Source organism: Anabas testudineus, chromosome 4, assembly GCF_900324465.2.
Source record: "Anabas testudineus chromosome 4, fAnaTes1.2, whole genome shotgun sequence".
Classification (NCBI taxonomy): Eukaryota; Metazoa; Chordata; class Actinopteri; order Anabantiformes; family Anabantidae; genus Anabas; species Anabas testudineus.
In genome coordinates, this window is record NC_046613.1 from 776,273 (window position 1) to 794,719 (window position 18,447).

The 18,447-nt window shown below is 41.9% G+C and overlaps 1 protein-coding gene across 2 annotated transcripts in view; it reads left to right on the top strand.

Annotated features, from left to right (window-relative positions):
- The window catches only part of arhgap39 (Rho GTPase activating protein 39), a 57,700-nt gene that overhangs the window by 34,125 nt on the left and 5,128 nt on the right, over window positions 1-18,447 (top strand). Inside the window, exons 3-11 of one of the 2 annotated variants that reach the window (XM_026345623.1) lie at window positions 4,760-6,050; window positions 9,237-9,401; window positions 9,609-9,620; window positions 10,660-10,845; window positions 12,936-13,149; window positions 15,069-15,142; window positions 16,278-16,477; window positions 17,407-17,498; window positions 18,218-18,387. In XM_026345623.1, coding sequence (XP_026201408.1) covers window positions 4,760-6,050; window positions 9,237-9,401; window positions 9,609-9,620; window positions 10,660-10,845; window positions 12,936-13,149; window positions 15,069-15,142; window positions 16,278-16,477; window positions 17,407-17,498; window positions 18,218-18,387 — 2,404 coding nt within the window. The remainder of the gene's footprint in view (window positions 1-4,759; window positions 6,051-9,236; window positions 9,402-9,608; window positions 9,621-10,659; window positions 10,846-12,935; window positions 13,150-15,068; window positions 15,143-16,277; window positions 16,478-17,406; window positions 17,499-18,217; window positions 18,388-18,447) is intronic. The other variant, XM_026345624.1, reaches the window with a different exon arrangement.

The following is an 18,447-nucleotide window of genomic DNA, read 5'->3' on the forward strand; positions in this document are numbered from 1 at the left end:
TGGCTTTTCTATATTATTGTGTAAGGTTCTAAACTTTCCATTTAAATTGCGTTGCAATGATTTTTGTTGTGGTTTGCTGTATATTGGCTTAAACTATCAATTGTATTTGCTGCTGAAGTGTAGCACAAGCACATTCAGTATTTACACACCTCTGTCCACTGTCAGATGCACAGTAGGATTTACCTAAATGAAATGTGGAAGTAGAAACGACAGAAAGAGTAAGGATCTGCTGGTTGATGCTGCAGTCACGGAGACAGATGGGGACAGACTGGAAGAGGCATGAAATGTGTAAATTGATGTGAAGGTCAAGTGACCCTTACCTTAATAATTCAAGGAAAAGGAGAGAAAGAGCAATGTTCAGTGTGTAGTTTTTACTACCTGATAGAGGGAAAATGAGAAATTCATTGCTTTAGAACAGAGCGGTGGATGGATGAGAAAGAAAGAGAAAGAAAGTGGGTTAGAGCTCTGAGTATAGAGCATATTGTGATAGATGCCAACACAGCCCTGTGATGCTTAATCCTGCCCTCTTTGTCCCTCTCTTGCTCTCTCACACACACATATGCATATTAATATCCACAAGTACACTCAGACTCACACTGCCACTATTGAGCAGCGGTCCTGGGGATCAGTGTGTGGACGTATTTGGAAACGGAGGGTGGCCAGTGCTGCAATCAATTTCACACTTCCCTCCCTCTCGCCTAGTTCACCTCTTGTTCATCATCCCACACTGCTCTCCCTCCTCCTCCTTCCTGTTGTCTGACAAACAAGCAGAATGTAAGGGCCCACTCACTGAGAAGAGTGACTGAGTAAATGTGAGCCAATGAAGTAAAGTACTGTGGGTGCCTACTGTTTGGTGGATATTAGCTGTCTCCTGTTCCTGCATTAAAAAGTATGGTCACCTTTGCTTCAGGAGAACCAAAACAGATAACAGTTCAGCAAGATGCATGGTTACCACAGTCGTATTATTCAGGATATGGCTCTCCCAATTCTTAAGAAGATACTAAAAGTGTATCAGCCATGCTTTTGATACTCAAAATACATGTAGCACTCAAATGTTATGCTGATGTTGATAATTATTTATTATCATTCTTATTTATTTCAGCTTGCTTAAACATCATCTGAAGTTTATTTTTTGTCCTTCAAGTGTATTTTTATGCTCTACAGAAAGCACCACACATCAAGTGTAGATGCAGGGCACTTCAAAAAATTGAGGCAACAAGTTTTAACCAGTTATTGCAAGTTTAGTAAAGGTTTCGATATTCTGAGTTGAAGACTGAAATTTGAGTAACAAAGAAAAGAGAAGAAAAAATATATGTTCAACAACTTTGGGTCAGTGTCTTATTTACATCAGGCTTTCCTAAACTCAGTAAAATTCTCTACACACTCTAATATTTCATTGGACTTAGCTTTGATTATGGCACACATTCACCGTGACATTGTTTTGAGTATTTTCTTTACTTTCATCATAGCACTGCCCCCACAGGTTTCTACGCTAGGCACTAGGCATGATGGGTATCACTTCATGTGCCTCTCATTTTATTCTGATGTGCCCATCACTCTGGACTAGGGTAAATCTGGATTCATCAGACAACATGACCTTCCATTGCTCCAGAGTCCAATCTTTATGCTCCCTTTATGCTTCCCCAGATGGAATCCTTTTTTTCCCAATTAGCCTCACTAAAAAGTTGTTTTCTTAAGGTTACACATCTGATTAGTTCCAATCTTTTGAGTTCCCTTTGCATTGTGCATGTGGAAATGCTCTTACTTTCACTATTAAAAATAGACCTGAGTTCTCCTGTTGTGTTATTACAATTTGATTTTACAAAATGTTTAAGTGACCAGCGATCACGATCATTCAGGATTTTTTTTCTGACCACATTAGTTCCCCAGAGATAATAAGATAATAGTTCCCCAGTTTTTAATAATGCATTCTTAACCCAATTTAAGTAGTTTCAGCAATCTCCTTAAATGTTTTTTTGCTTGATGCATGCCAATAATTTGACCCTTCTGAAGCAGATTAACATCTTTTCCATGACCAAAGGATGTGTTATCCGACATGGTTGTTTAAGAAATGAGAAGCTACTCACTGCATTAGATAGGGTACTTTGTTGCCAGCTGAAACATAATCATGCAACAGTAATTATCCAATGTGAAGCTTTACCTATTTGCTTAGGTAAAATCAAGCAAGGTCCAGGTGGTGATGTTTTTCTTTTGGACGGGTATTGTAGTTCAGCAATTAAGGAAAGGAATCTGGAAGGACAGATGGTGGTGGACTTTGCTAAGAGGATGGAAATGGCTGTAGTCAACACTTACTTCCAGAAGCGAGAGGAACATAGAGTGACATACAGAAGTGGAGGTAGGAGTACGCAGGTGGACTACATCCTATGTAGACGAGGTCATTTGAGAGAGGTTAGTGACTGCAAAGTGGTGGTAGGAGAGAGTGTAGCCAGACAGCACCGCATGGTGGTGTGCAAGATGACTCTGGAGGTCAGGAAGAAGAAAAGAGGGAAGTCAGAGAAGAAGACCAAGTGGTGGAAGCTAAAGAATGAAGAAACTTGTGAGGAATTCAGGCAGAAGTTGAGACAGGTTCTGGGTGGTCAGGATGAGCTTCCAGATGACTGGGAAACCACAGCAGAAGTTATCAGGGAAACAGGTAGGAAGGTGCTAGGTGTGTCATCTGGAAAGAGGAAAGAAGGTAAAGACACTTGGTGGTGGAATGAGGAAGTACAGGAATGCGTCCAGAGGAAGAAGTTAGCTAGAAGGAAGTGGGATGTAGAAAGGACTGAGGAAAGTAGACAGGAGTACAAGGAAGCGCAGCGTAGAGTGAAGAGGGAGGTGGCAAAGGCCAAACAGAAAGCTTACGATGAGCTGTATGACAGGTTAGACACAAACGAAGGAGAGAAGGACTTGTACAGGCTAGCCAGACAGAGAGATAGAGATGGGAAGGATGTGCAACAGGTAAGGGTGTTTAAGGACAGAGATGGAAAGGTACTAAAACCCAGGAGAGTGTGCAGAAAAGATGGAAGGAGTATTTTGAGGATCTGATGAATGAGGAAAATGACAGGGAAAGAAGAGAGGAAGATGTTGATGTTGTGGAGCAGGAAATAGAAGAGATTGGAAAGGATGAGGTTAGGAAGGCTCTGAAAAGGATGAAGAGTGGAAAGGGTGTTGGTCCTGATGACATACCTGTGGAGGTGTGGAAGTGCTTAGGAGAGACAGCAGTGGAGTTTCTAACCAGTTTGTTCAATAGGATTCTAGAGAGTGAGAAGATGCCTGAGGAATGGAGGAGAAGCGTTCTGGTTCCGATCTTTAAGAACAAGGGTGACACGCAGAACTGCAGCAACTATAGAGGAATAAAGTTGATGAGCCACACAATGAAGCTGTGGGAAAGAGTAGTGGAAGCCAGGCTTAGGAAGAAGGTGGAGATTTGTGAGCAGCAGTATGGTTTCATGCCCCGTAAGAGCACCACTGATGCCATTTTTGCTTTGAGAATGTTGATGGAAAAGTACAGAGATGGTCAGAAGGAGCTGCATTGTGTCTTTGTAGATTTAGAGAAGGCGTATGACAGGGTGCCGAGGGAGGAGCTGTGGTACTGTATGAGGTCATCGGGAGTGGCAGAGAAGTACGTCAGACTAGTTCAGGACATGTATGAGAGAAGTATGACGGTGGTGAGATGTGCTGTAGGTCAGACAGAGGAGTTCAAGGTGGAGGTGGGACTACACCAAGGATCAGCTTTGAGTCCCTTCTTGTTTGCTATGCTGATGGACAGGCTGACAGATGGGGTCAGACAGGAATCTCCCTGGACAATGATGTTTGCGGATGACATTGTGATTTGCAGTGAGAGTAGAGAGCAGGTGGAGGAACAGCTGGAAAGGTGGAGGTTTGCTCTGGAAAGAAGAGGCATGAAGGTCAGTCGTAGTAAGACAGAATACATGTGTCTGAACGAGAGGGATCCAGGTAGAAGCTTTAGGTTACAGGGGGCTGAGGTGAAGAAGGTACAGGAGTTTAAGTACTTGGGGTCAACAATTCAGTGTGATGGAGAGTGTGGAAAAGAGGTGAAGAGGCGAGTGCAGGCAGGTTGGAGCGGGTGGAGGAAAGTGTCAGGAGTGTTGTGTGACAAAAGAGTGTCAGCAAGACTCAAAGGAAAGGTGTACAAGACAGTGGTGAGACCAGCTCTGCTCTATGGGTTAGAGACAGTAGCAGTGAGACAGAGACAAGAGGCTGAGATGGAGGTAGCAGAGATGAAGATGTTGAGGTTCTCCTTAGGAGTGACCAGGTTAGACAGAATAAGGAACGAGTACATCAGAGGGATGGCTCACGTTGCCTGTGTTAGCGACAAAGTCAGAGAGGCCAGACTGAGATGGTTTGGACATGTTCAGAGGAGGGATAGTGAGTATATTGGTAGAAGGATGTTGGAGATGGAGCTGCCAGGCAGGAGGGCAAGAGGACGACCAAAGAGGAGATATATGGATGTCTTAACAGAGGACATGAGGTTGGCTAGTGTTAGGGTAGAAGATGCCCATGATAGAGTTAGGTGGAGAAGGATGATTCGCTGTGGCGACCCCTGATGGGAATAGCCGAAAGAGAAGAAGAAGATTGTAGTTCAGCAATTCAAAGTGTTGTCAAAGTTGTCAGTCTACCTGAAGTGTAGACACACATAGCTGCTTTCTGCTTTCCTGCTTTCCTGAAGTGCTACGTATACTAAGCTATCTATGTACTCAGTATTAATTACTCATCTCCTCTTCTTTCGTCTCCTCAGGTCTTCTCCCTTTAGGTGGAACACGGGTACGAAGGAGCGAATGCTGATCAAGGTGACCGACAGAGAGCCCAGCTTCTTGGCCCACCAGGGCAATGGTTATTCTCCCTGTGATCCTCCTACCCCTGGTGCTCCTTCTGGAGGGGGTACCACCTCACGAACCCGGCGTTCCTCTGGCGGTAACCCGCCTTCAGAACCGGATGGCTCCCCTGTTCTCTTCTCTGAACGCCGTCAGTCTCCCTTCCTGAAGCGGGCTGAGCTTGGCGGAACTGGCACCCACCGCCGCTCCTCAGCTGACTCCCAGCCTCCGTCGCCACGCTACGCCTATGAACCCCCCCTGTATGAGGAGCCTCCATCAGAGTATCAGCCTCCTCCCATCTATGAAGAACCACCCAGTGATATGCAGCTTTCTGACTCCTCCCCCTTCTATGGCACTGGCAAGTCACCTGCTCGTAAGTCTTCAGCCCCTCTCTATCACTCCCCCAAGCAGGGTCAGTCACCCTATGGCCAGCTGGTTCTGACCAAACAGAAGTGTCCAGAAAAGACACAGAGTCTGGAGTATAGTCCTGTCGGGAAGGAGTACGTCAAACAGCTAGTGTATGTGGAGCAGTCGTCTTCCAGCCCTCGCTTCAAAACTGCTGACCGCTTGCTGCGCTATGGCACCACAGGGGGATATGGTGGCTCATATGGGGGGTCCTATACTTTGCAGCACAGCCAGTCTCTGATCAGGGACCCCCGCCTACTGATGGACTACAGTGGGGAGGGTGGAGAGGAAGGCCAGAGGTTGCTTTATGAGGACTCCATATCCTGGACGTCCAGCCAGACCCACTCCTTCTCCTCTTCCTCTACAGGTGGTCCTGGAGCCTTCTCACCTGGAGGTAACCGCAAACGTAAGAGTCGCAAACCATCCCTCCCTCAGGAGCTGGCACGCTGTGGGGGGCCTGAGGTGGAGCTGGCAGGCACTGCATCTGAGGCAATGCTGGCCCAGGCCAGGCTGGCTTGGGAAGCTCAGCAGGTGATGAAACAGAGGAGCAGTTGGGACTCAGGGCAAGGGGGGGCAGGCCAGCGCAGTGGCACCAAAGACGGCTACGAGAGTGATGGAGCAGTGCCCCTGCCATTACCAGGTCCTGTAGTTAGGGCGTTCAGTGAGGACGAGGCACTAGCGCAGAGCGATGGGCAGCTCTGGAAACGCAGCACCTTTGATCGACTAGGCTTCCCTCAGGCCCTGCTGGAGAAAAGCCTCTCTGTCCAGACAAACTTGGCCTCCCCTGAGCCTTACCTCCACCCCTCACAGGTACAGTATGCTCTGTGTTAACCCTGTTTACAAAAAATTTGGCAACAACAATTAATGATAACACTTAGCAGAATTAATGCTTTAGTTCTAAAAACACATTTTTCTTTAGGATTTAGTTTGTCAGCAGTTCTGACAAATCTCAACAGTTCAAAACAAGCCTTAGCCACTGTCATACTGTTATAACATGTACAGCATGTATTTTGGCACTGGGAATCCTTGGAGTGTCAACATGGACTTATTGTTGAACTGATTAGATTTTGAAGGCCATAGGTCAAAGGTCAAGGTCACACTTTATGGTCATCCAGTTCTTATAGCCTGAACTGACTAGATTTTGGTGGTCAAAGGTCAAGTTCACTTTGACCGTATGTATGTCCCATTCTCGTCAATGCTACATTTCAGATATTTTAGATATGAGTCTGGAAAGACATGCATGTAAACTATGTCACTGGTTAGTGGGAGGCGCTTGTTTGTTACTTAAAATGTTACAAATAGCAGATAAGATCAGCTGTCATTAAAGTGCCCATATTATGCCCCTTCTGGTGCCTGTGTAATTTATAGTAAGCAGCAGATCTGAATATATGGGCTAACGATGTTTGTAGATGTGTCTGTATCATTTATGAATGGAAAGTTTGGAAAGAAACAACAACACAGAGGCGCTATGAGTTAAAAGGACACAGGAGCAGGATTACAGAGATTCTGTTGTAGCAGCACACATCAGCCAGATAAACAAGCTACTTCACCACCGTCCAATCAACCACTGCCATAGAAATAGTTTTTAAAGTTTCACATGACGTATTAGCAATAGGGCAAATACTTTTTAACTGCACTGTACCTACATCTACTGGCATCACCTGCAGTGAGGCATCTACACTCATCCCATCAGTGTATAAGCCACTTGGGTCTCTGTATTACAGCCCCACCCTGGTGGATAGCCATGGGTGTTCCATGTAATGCTGCTGAGACTCAGCCTGGCTTATATAACAGTCATAGTACCTAGTGAGACACTGCCACTGCACCTACAGTAGCACCATGCCTAGGGAACACATAAACAGTATCTTCAAATCTGGAAGAGAAATAATGTGTCTTACATTTACATTTACATCTACATTTACATTTAGTAGTTATAGCTATTCTGCTTTTATCCAAAGCAACTTTCGTCACTGAAGGAGGAAATTGTTGATGCTTTTTTCTCTCTGGAGTAGTGAAATATAGTTCTTCTATGCTAAAAGTCCGAGCATAATACCCATAATACTCACCATGAGTACTACAAATACTTCATTTTCTTATTAAGTAGATTAAGTGTCTTCAATCATATCACACAAGCTACGTCAACAAATAGAACGGACCAGGTGTCACCCCATTGTAGAAGCTCAGACTTTAAAGTGCCCAGTAAAGGTTGCAATTGAAACATCTAAAATATGAAATATAATAATAATGACATACTTTATTGAGCTTCTTTGGGGAAATTGTGGTTTGATAGCTACCAAACCGTACACAATGGTGTCATTACAGGGTTTTGGTGTCCTAGGACGCTTTCACAAGTAACTATGAGGAACTGGGAATTGAATGACTAACCCTGGGGTTCGCAGCCGACCCTATCTACCAGATTAGCAACCACGCCAATAGCATGGCAACTTTGCAAACCCTGCTATTTGTCCCAACTGTTAGTTATACTGATGACATACAGTATAACTGACAGCTGCACACCAGCTACTAATTGGACCTTGAGGTCAGGTAGTGTTGTCAATATATTGGGCTACTTGTTAGTGAAGAATCGCGCTGCTTTTTAACAGTTTTCTGCTAACTCTGTGTCAAATATCCAGCATTTCATGAACAAGCTTCATTCAAAGCTAAGCTGAGATGAGATACAATTAGATGAAATGAAATAAGTTAAGACTTTAATGATTCCTAAGGGACAATAAAACCAATAAAACCAATAAAAGAATATACACTATCTGATTAAGAAAGTAAACAAGTAAAGGTAAATAATAATAATAAAAGTCATATATGACTGTAAAGCATAAGCAGTATTAAATTCAATTGAGTTTATTTATATGGCGCCGAACACTGATGACGAAAAGTATGAACAACAACGCAGGAGGGAAACTAAACTACAACTACTGGTTATATAAGTTAGAAAATATACAGTATGTGTGTGACACAAATGTGTGATATAATGATCAATTCTCATCTGACGGCACCCAAAACCTAACCTTGTATTTTTAAATGGTTGTGATTTCACAGAATCTTAAAGGCATCAGACAAAAAACTAATTCAGCATTTTTTTCTAAATATTCAATAAACAGTGTTCACTGATTTCTTTTCACAGCTCTCTTAAAACCACAGACTGACATATTTACATTTCTGTTTGAGTAGAAAACAGACATTTAGATGGAGCCAAACCTTACTCCACTCTTTGTGCCAAGCAGGGTTAGCCCCATTTTGAGTTTATTCCACTGATATCAGTCTCTGCATCTCATGCATCTCAACAACTGTATACTTGGTGGGTAATTGCCTATGGCGGCTATTATATTGCGTTCTGGGGTGATGCTTTAGTTTATGTCTCTCCAGTGTTGAAGAACAATCCTAGCAGCTGTCAGAGTAGCCTTTTTGTTTCCTGGTGGTAGGAGAGACCTGTCTTTTAATAGACACAAGGGAGATGCTAGCAGTGGTTTCTGAAACCAATATGTTTGATTATGTTTACAAAATGATAAAAGAAGAGAACAGTTAAACACATTAGATGAAGAAACAGGCCTGCCTCCTTTCTACAACTGCAACAGTAACAATCATCTGCAAAAATAACATGAAGGAACTGTGAATGTCATATTAAATATAATGAATATAAGAACATTTCCAAGTCAATATGGCAGCCTCTAGGGACCACTGTGGGAACAATAGTCATGTAGCTCCATTTAAACACTCTGTGTGACTATGTTCATAAATTACTTCTCATTACAACTTAAGATCTTGGGTAGAACTCATTATATTTAATATGACATGAAGTCTTTGTTGCACTGAAACAACTTTGTGCACATTGATGTATCAGTGCCTCAGTATTATTCCCAGTCAGTTACCTCTAACCATTGAAGAATGTCTCCTTCTTCTGGTTCTTAATCCACTTTAAATGTTCCACAGCAGCATCAACCAGATAAACTGCTTTTCCTGTTCTGTGTTTTTCCATGTCAGTCAGAGGACCTTGGAGCTTGTGTCCAGTTTGAGGCCAGTCGAAATGCCAGAAATATGATGCCGAGCGCCAGCTGCGGCATCTTCCCAGAATTCACCCTGAGAAAGCCCTCCTCGGAGACTGACATTGAGAACTGGGCATCCAAGCACTTCAACAAACACACACAGGTACTAGAGAGGATGTCTGGATCTGACTGATGTGTTTCCATGGCATTCACTAGTGATGTCACTGCCGGTCTTTTGTTAGAATTTCTGTGTAATTGTGGACATAAAGATCACTAATTAGGCTTAACTATTCAAATAATAATGCACAAGCTGAGTTTAATTTTTGTTGCCTGTTGTTCTTTTCTCTCTCCTCTTTCCAATCACCCTCAGCCTGGTTCTGCTGTAGGTTTCACCCATAGAACTCATCCACCTTAACTTAACTTAACTTAACTTAACTTAACTTAACTTAACTTAACTTAACTTAACTTAACTTAACTTAACTTAACTTAACTTAACTTAACTTAACTTAACTATAAATGTAGTCACTGTAATAGGATACTCCTGGACAACAAAACACACCTGTCAGTCACATGTTCCAATACTTTTGCTCACATAAAAAAATAAGTAGGTTCAAAATAAAGGTGCTGTCTTCTATGTTGTATATTAGATCCAGATGTAAACACCTTAAAATGAAATCTGAAATGTTGATCTTTTGTCTCATATGAAACCCAAATCTTTTCAGTGTACAGCAAAAATAAAGGAACTGGCCCCTCTGTTCTAATACTTCAGATCTACTACTCCAAGGGGAGTGTATGTACTTAATGTTCAGAGAAAAGGATTACATATGAAATTCCCCATAGCCCTGGTTTATTTTTACAAATTAATCAATATGTTGAAAGGAAAGATCACTCCCTACCTGTAGTTGATCCCTTTTGTTCTTTCTTTGTTTCAAGTGTGTAGCTTTAATACTTACATGTATATATAATGTATGATGTGTGTACATAGTGTTACACCCACACACCCTGCTTGCTTCCTGGCTGTCAGTTCTGCTCTATCAGGACCCTGAACCAGCTTTTCTCCACATCACTCTCACTAACCGCCCATCCCAGCACCCTCTAACTCCATTAGGTAGCAAATGTAACACACACAATCAGGCTACTGTAGTTTTCTTTATACATTCTTACTTCAGTTGTGTTAAAAATAATAAAATATATAGTTAAACTCTTGCCTCTTTTTGGAAAAGGTTGGGCTCTGTGGCAGATGAATCTAGGTGGTATAAACATTAAATCTTTGCCCTAGGATGCAAGGATACTCTGAGTCGTACTACTGAATATATGCTACTGTGGACTCTTCAGGATCAGAAACTCAAGCATTGTGAGAACCTAGATAAAATGGCACCTGTCCCTGTTTCTCTGCAACTATCTCTGTTGCTCTTTCTCAGGGTCTGTTTAGGAGGAAGGTATCTATTGCCAACATGCTGGCTTGGAGCAGCGAGCCCATCAAGAAGCCCATGATCATGACCTCTGACCGCACTGTGAAGAAGGAGGCTGTGGACATCTTTAAGCTCATCCAGACCTACATGGGAGACCGTCGCTCCAAGGCTGACCCCCTCTCTGTAGCTCTGGAGGTCTGTGAACTGCTCAGCCCTGTTTCAGGGTCTATCCTTAAAGTCCTTACACCCATTAAACTATGCACAACATAATTATATTAGTATTAGCCAGGAGTGGGACTGGTAAAGATGGGTATACATGTGTGTATACGAAAAATTGTCTGCACATGACGTACTGAATGAGCATCACTTGTCTCTCTGCAGTTATTCTAAAGGGTACAGGGTACACAGTGTAGGAACTTTTAAAACACCAGGGGTCTCATTATAAAACTGTGGAGGATTCATAACAGAAGCTTATTAAACAAAAAATACAAGAGCAAAAATAATTAACCTCAATTTTCTCTGCACTTAAACCTTAAAAACCTCAAAACAAAAATACATCTTGCAGAAATATTTCTTCCTATAGCACTACTTTAATATTTTTCTCCTTGGCTTAGATTTTTTGCTTGCCTTGTTCCTCACTTGTAAGTTGCTTTGGATACAAGTCTGCCACATGACTAAAAGTAAATGTAAATGTAATCAGATTTTTAGAACTGAACTTTGAATATTTTCTTAATGCCTAAATACCCACAATTATGATTTTGTGCTTTGGTATCTCTCTGATGAATAAAAGTCCAATATTCACTCCCGTCTGGCTCTTTGGCTACTAGATGCTGCACAGAACAGAAAAGTTGAGGCCCATAAAACCAGCAGTCTAAATGACTGCAGCGTTGTTGATAATCCTCTTTGGGATCATCACTATGAGCCACTCCTCTCACATTACATGTAATCTGAGCCATTGGTGGTATGAAAGTATTGATGATAGCAGCGCTTAAATAGGCCATGTGGGGGTAACCGCAACGGCCCTCTTGGTTTGGTGTTTTTCTGCCCTCTGTGGAGAGAATTGGAACAATGCAGTTTTAAAGAAGTTGCCAGTGGAGAACTAAGCAGATGATCAAATGCGACTATAGGAAGTAAGTAAGTCAAGAATCATAACAAATATAATGTGCCTAAAATAATAACACAAAAAAATTCAGTTCAACACCCATAAAAACCTAGTGATAGTGCACCTGCACATTATTCAGGAGGAATTCTAGCCCATTCTTCCACACAGAACTGCTTTAGCTCTGTCATATTCTTTATTTGTCTCGTGTGTGGCTCTCCTCAAGTCGTTTCGTAGCATCTCCTTTGGGTTGAGGTCTGGCTCTGACTTTGCCACTCCAAAAGACAGATTTTTTGCCAATACTGCTGTGGAGTATCAATGTGCTATTTTGCAAACTTCAGGCATGTAGCGAGGTTGTTTTTAGTAAGCAGCGGATTCCTTTGTTGTGTCCTGCCATAGACACCCTGCTAGTTCAATGTTTTACTTACTGTAAAAGACCAGTAACTGGCCCTGGAGATGTACAGCTCTAAGGCCGAGGATACCTGCAGAAAAGTACAGAGAGGAGGAAACACAACTACAGGAGAGAGAAGACATAAAGTTAATGACATGGCAGCATATCCACCAAATCTTTGGTTGTCACTCAGGGTTGTTTCTTTACCTCATTAATGTTTGTTGTTCTCTTTGGGTCATTTTGACTGGTCTCGCCCACTTCTTGGTAGAGCAGCCACAGTCCTAAAGTGTCTCCATTTGTAGATTGTTTGTCTAACTGTAGGCTGGTGAATTTCTAAAGTCTTTGACATCACTTTGTAACCCTTTCCATTTTTTTGTAAATTAACAATTCTTACTTTTTTAATTCTACAAACTCATTTTCTTAACTTATGGTAACACCTGACTCCAATTAGCTTTTTTGAGGTTTTAATGGCTGTTCAATAAAGAAATAAGCAATCAGAATTTTTTTTTTTATTATTAGTTTTGGCACATTATATTTGTTAATACTCTTGATTTTGATGAAGATCAGATCACATGTTATGACAAATTAATGCAAAAGGAACCCCCATGAAATTCCAAAAGGTTCACATACTTTTTCAATGCAGTACATGAACTGCCAGAAGAAGGTTTCTGGAATGTTTTTTCATATTTCAGCAGCAGTGTGAACAATAGTGTTCATGACGATCCTGTTGTTGAATCAACATCTACATACATGAAGCTTCTTCTCCACTGACCTGGCTCTTTGCCTCTCTTTCAGGTGGTGGTGCGGGGGTGGAGTAACCAGGGTCTGCGTGACGAGCTCTACATCCAGCTATGTCGTCAAACCACAGAGAACTTCCGCTACGACAGCCTGGAGCGAGGCTGGGAGCTCATGGCCATCTGTCTGGCTTTCTTCCCTCCGACACCCCGCTTCCACAACTACCTGGAGGGCTACATCTACCGACACATGGACCCCCTCAACGACACCAAGGGTGAGGGAGCCGCGCACACAACACAAACACACACACACACACACACACACACACACACACACACACACACACACACACACACACACACACACACACACACACACACTCTTATATACTTATTGATTGATTGATTGATTGATTTATTTATTACAATTACAATTATTATTATTGTCATTGTGATACATAGCAATCTAAATAACAACTAGATTTATATTAGAGCATTAATCTTTACAGTCTGAATGGAGTATTAATGTATATCGTGTACATTACAACACAAGGCGTACATCCAAAAGTGCAGCAATACAATAAACATTATGGGGTGGTGGATGGGGGGAGGGGGGCACACGGAACAGATCAGAGGTGTATGAATGTTATATGTGCTGCAACAATGCAAGGTCCAGAATCACAGTTACTGTAATGGTGGAGAGTGGTGTGTGATGATGGGGCAGCAGAGGCAGAGTAGTGAATGATTGTTTGTTGAGCAGCCAGTCTAGTGGTTCTTACTCAGGTAGAAGAGACGCGTTCATGATACACTGTGTCACAAAGACTCTTATATACTATGGAAATGACTTTGGATGTTCATGCTCCCAGAGAATGAAGCTCTTTTAATTTTCTTGACCCCCCCTGACTTTTAACACTAGGTATCACATGTAATAGGATTTCAGGACTTTCAGAGTCTGTACCCAACCCCTGTCTGTGCCCAGCGTGGTACAATTACACAGAATCTGCTGTCTAAACATGTTTCTAAGGGAAAAGAATGATCCTGAATGTTACACCAGGGGGTGATATTGATCTAAACTGCACTTAGGACAGAATTTGGGAAACTGCAGTATGAAATATCACCTAAGAGGGACACTGATACACATTTACAGTCTAACACATATCTTTAGAGCAGTTACTACTCTGTGTTCTAAACAGAAAATCAATAACTTGCAAACTCAAACCCAGTGTAGAATATCGGTTGCCGTAGAAAGCTGTGTACTGAAGCCCAACATGTCAGCTACAGCATAACAAAGCCATAGTCTATGAGCTGGAGACACAGTGAGGGACATCAGCAGTGGCAGGGCAAGACAGTGGTCCTGTTTCTGGTCTGTTCCTCAGTGGCAGACACAACAATAACACACTGGTCCTCTGCTTCCCCCTGCAGGTGCTTACAGTCAATATGTGATGATGCTCAGGGCTAATGTAGGACAAATGCTTTTTCACTTGTCCTTGATGGGCACTGGGAGCTGGTTAGTGCTGGCACAGAATGAATGAGAGACCAGAGCAGTCCTCTTTGTTCTCCTTAGTCCTCAGCTGCTTTCAAATGCAAAAGACTATGAGCTTAAATGAACTTTAAACTCATTATTATAAAGTTTAATGACTCGAACACTGAATACTGCCTAACCTGAAGTTTATACAAACTATTAATTTGTCATTAAATGGTAAATGTTCTGCACTTATATAGCACTTTTCTACCTAACTGGTACAAAGCACTTTACACTGCGTCTCATTCACCCATTCACACACACACTTACACACCGATGGCAGAGCTGCTATGCATCTGACCTGACTCACCGGGGGCAACTTGGGGTTCAGTATCTTGTCCAAGGACACTTTGGCATGTGATGTGGCAGCCGGGAATCAAACCACCAATCCTGTGATTAGCAGTCAACTGCTCTACCTATTGAGCCACAGCCACCCCAAAGAGTTGTTTCTTCTGTTTAAATATGATCATAAACTAATTTTGTCACAAATGAACTTTCATGCTCAACTCAGTATTTTAAACATTCTATACAGTTATTTATTTGGGAATATATTTTCATTTGACGCAGTAGAGCTCATGTATGCAGGCTCCTTCTTTTCTGACCATGTATGCAAAAATGAAGAGGTAGGAAATCTAATGGTGTCAATATGCCTTCTTTTCTTTTTTGCTGTAGGAGTGGCTATTAGCAGCTATGCTAAATACTGCTACAGGAAACTGACAAAAGCTGCTCTGACAGGAGCCAAGAAGGTAAGCAGTCTCTGTGTCTTCATATTGTCAGGCTCACATCCAAACTCACTTTCTTCAAGTTTGTCTGGTCTTATGTTTCTTGTTTTAAACAAATGATCAACCAGTTGATTCAAGAGTTTTGTAGAGTGCAGTGAATGTTTGAGTGATGGTAGTATACATATTATATTATATTATATTATATTATATTATATTATATTATATTATATTATATTATATTATATTATATTATATTATATTATAATACATGATTTGTGTAATTTTGTGATAATAGCTGGTCCTGTGTTTTTGTTTTTAGCAAAGATTACTCAACAGGAGGAAGCACTGCATTTGTTAGGGACTATTATCAGTGTTGGGTTTATTTATGTTTGGTGTCTGAGTGAGTATTTGGGCAGCAGGATGGTGTGTGGGACAGTGTGTGTGTATGTGTGTGTTTTTGGTAATGCATTTACATTTACATTTAGTCATATAGCAGACGCTTTTATCCAAAGCGACTTACAAGTGAGGAACAAGGCAAGCAAACAAAGTCTAATGAAGGAACATGTTGGAGCACAATGGTTTTTGGACCACAGTGGAACTCTCTGCCACAGTGGAATGAAATATATCAGGTTTTGATGCACATAATAGTAGATAGGTAAATAAAATGCATTGACATAAAATCATTGTGTGAACTGGGAATTTCACTGCAAACATTGCTGCAAATGAAACAGTCACACCTCAGGGTGTCTAGACAGGCACAGGTCAGGGTGCTTAATTGAGGCTGTTGTAGCAGCAGATTAATGCCCAGGGGTTTGACATTACATGCCACATATGAGTGGATGTGTAGTTTGTGTATGTGTGTGTGGGTTTGTGTTGGCAGGCAGCAGCTTGGCTCTGAGCACAATCTCAGCAGGTCACTAACAGAGACGATTTGTCACTCTGAGGGCTCTGCAGTGTTTGACTGGTGTTAATCTGCTAACCTCTAAAAGCACAGTGATGGGCTGCGTGTCCTTTTCTCACTCACATCTGAATATCTGCTTGTCTACTCCTCCCACTGCTTTCTGGCCCAAATCTTCCAAGTGCTCAAGCTGCCCTTCATCTGCCTTGTTGCAATAACACTAACTCCTCTGTGTGTGTGCGTGTGTGTGTCTCTGTTCAGGGCCTGCAGAAGCCCTGTCTGGAGGAGATCAAACATGCCAGGAACGCCATCTTCAGTCCCTCCATGTTCGGCTCCTCACTGGAGGAAGTGATGGCGCTCCAGAAGGAAAGGTATCCAGACAGCCAGCTGCCCTGGGTGCAGACTCGTCTCTCTGAGGAGGTTCTGGGTCTCAATGGTGACCAGACAGAAGGCATCTTTAGGTGAGTGAGAATAGAATGAAGAGGGCTGCAGTGTATGATACTACTCATTCTGACTGGAGACGAAGCTCTGTTCAGTTCAAAAGTAATGATATGAAGGAAGGAGGTGAGGAGGAGGTACTGTAGAAATGAAAGCATGTGTTGAGAGGATCGTGTTAATACATTTTAAATGACAGAAGTAAAAATAATACAAACATTGACTTATCTGTTCAGTGATGCAGTTTAAGAGCCAGAACTCTGCCATGCATAAACATGCTAACAATATTTTAGCTGTGACTGTTGTGGTTTCAGTCAAAGTGGGTTTTAATTGTTGTTCCAAGTCCTGAAGTCTATATTATAGAGAAAGAATACATAAAACATAAAGTTTCTACACACTACTACAAACTTGGCAGCTGGTTTCCGATGAGTTATGGTAGTTACTGACTGTACACATGCGCAGCTTTTTACCCTGCAAACACAGCTGGCATACAGGAATAATAAGCACACACATTATTCAGATGTACATATTATATGTGATTCCAGTGGTGTCAAAACCATTGTTGTGGCCAAACACCAAAGATCATGCTTTTTACAGTTGCTGCTGTGACTGAACATGATTCCCGATGAGAGTGAACCTAAACAGTAAAGTTGTGGTCAGGACACTAAACAATGACTTGAAACCCACTAATACAGGTTTGTAAAGCATGGACGTGCAGATTTAGTGGGCTCTCCTCTATGTCTCCACCTTATATGTTGCCATTTGATATGTTAGTTGCTTCAAATAAAAACATGAATTATAGCAGCATTAAAGAATCTGAACTGCCCTCCCTTGGGAAACTCAACATCTGGCCATTTGTTTGCAGGGTTTACACACAGCTTTATTGTAGTATGTGAAAATGATAAAGAGAGACACGAGAATGAATACTAACAATCCTGTGACTTTTGACCTTCAGGGTACCAGGGGACATAGATGAAGTCAATGCCCTAAAGCTGCAAGTGGATCAGTGGAAAATCCCCACAGGACTGGAAGACCCACACATCCCAGGTAAACACACACACACACACACACAAACACACATAAGGAGCACTGCAGAATACAAATAAGCCCACTGTTTATAACTTTATTTAACCAGATAAAAGATGTTGAGATGGAGATCTTTTTTACAAGTGCGACCTGGCCAATAGGTCAGCAGCATACGCTGTGATAAATAATACAATTTGAAAAAAAAAAACACATTACAAACAGTAACTTGAATGATTTTGGTATTTGATACAATTTAGTATAATAATATACTAATAATAATGTGCAGTAGTTGAGATAAAAGATAAAAATTTAAAAACACAACCACTGTCCACTTGACTCTCTTCTGGTGATTAGGAAAGAACGGATTGTAGTAAAAGTAAAATGAGTTCTAAAATGTTTAGCTCTGTTTGTAAAGTATTCCAAGCAGAGGGGGCTGCAAAACTGAATGCTCTATTCCCCATTTCAGTCCGAGTACGAGGAACATTGAGCTGAAGAATATCACTTGAGCATAGTGACTTTTGTTTTTTTTTTTGTTGAATATGTTATAAATACAATGTAACCAAGCCAAAAGCCAGCACCATCCAGTGGCCACTCATTGGCGTACATTTCACAAGGACGTGTGAGACAACTACAACTCATAACAAATCTCAAGGCACTATGATGAACTGTATTTAAAGATCTATGGACCTGGTTCTGCTTTCACTGCTCTTAAACAGCATGTTCTCCTGTGTGTCCCCCAGCGTCCTTGCTGAAGCTCTGGTACAGGGAGCTGGAGGAGCCACTGATCCCTCATGAGTTTTATGAGGAGTGTATCAGTAACTATGACAACCCAGAGGCAGCTGTCAATGTTGTGCTGGGCCTGCCACACATTAACAAACTGGTGCTCTGCTACCTCATCCGCTTCCTGCAGGTAAGAAAAATCCAACGAGGTGTCAGGTTATCATAATGTAAACAGTCGTAGAAACACATA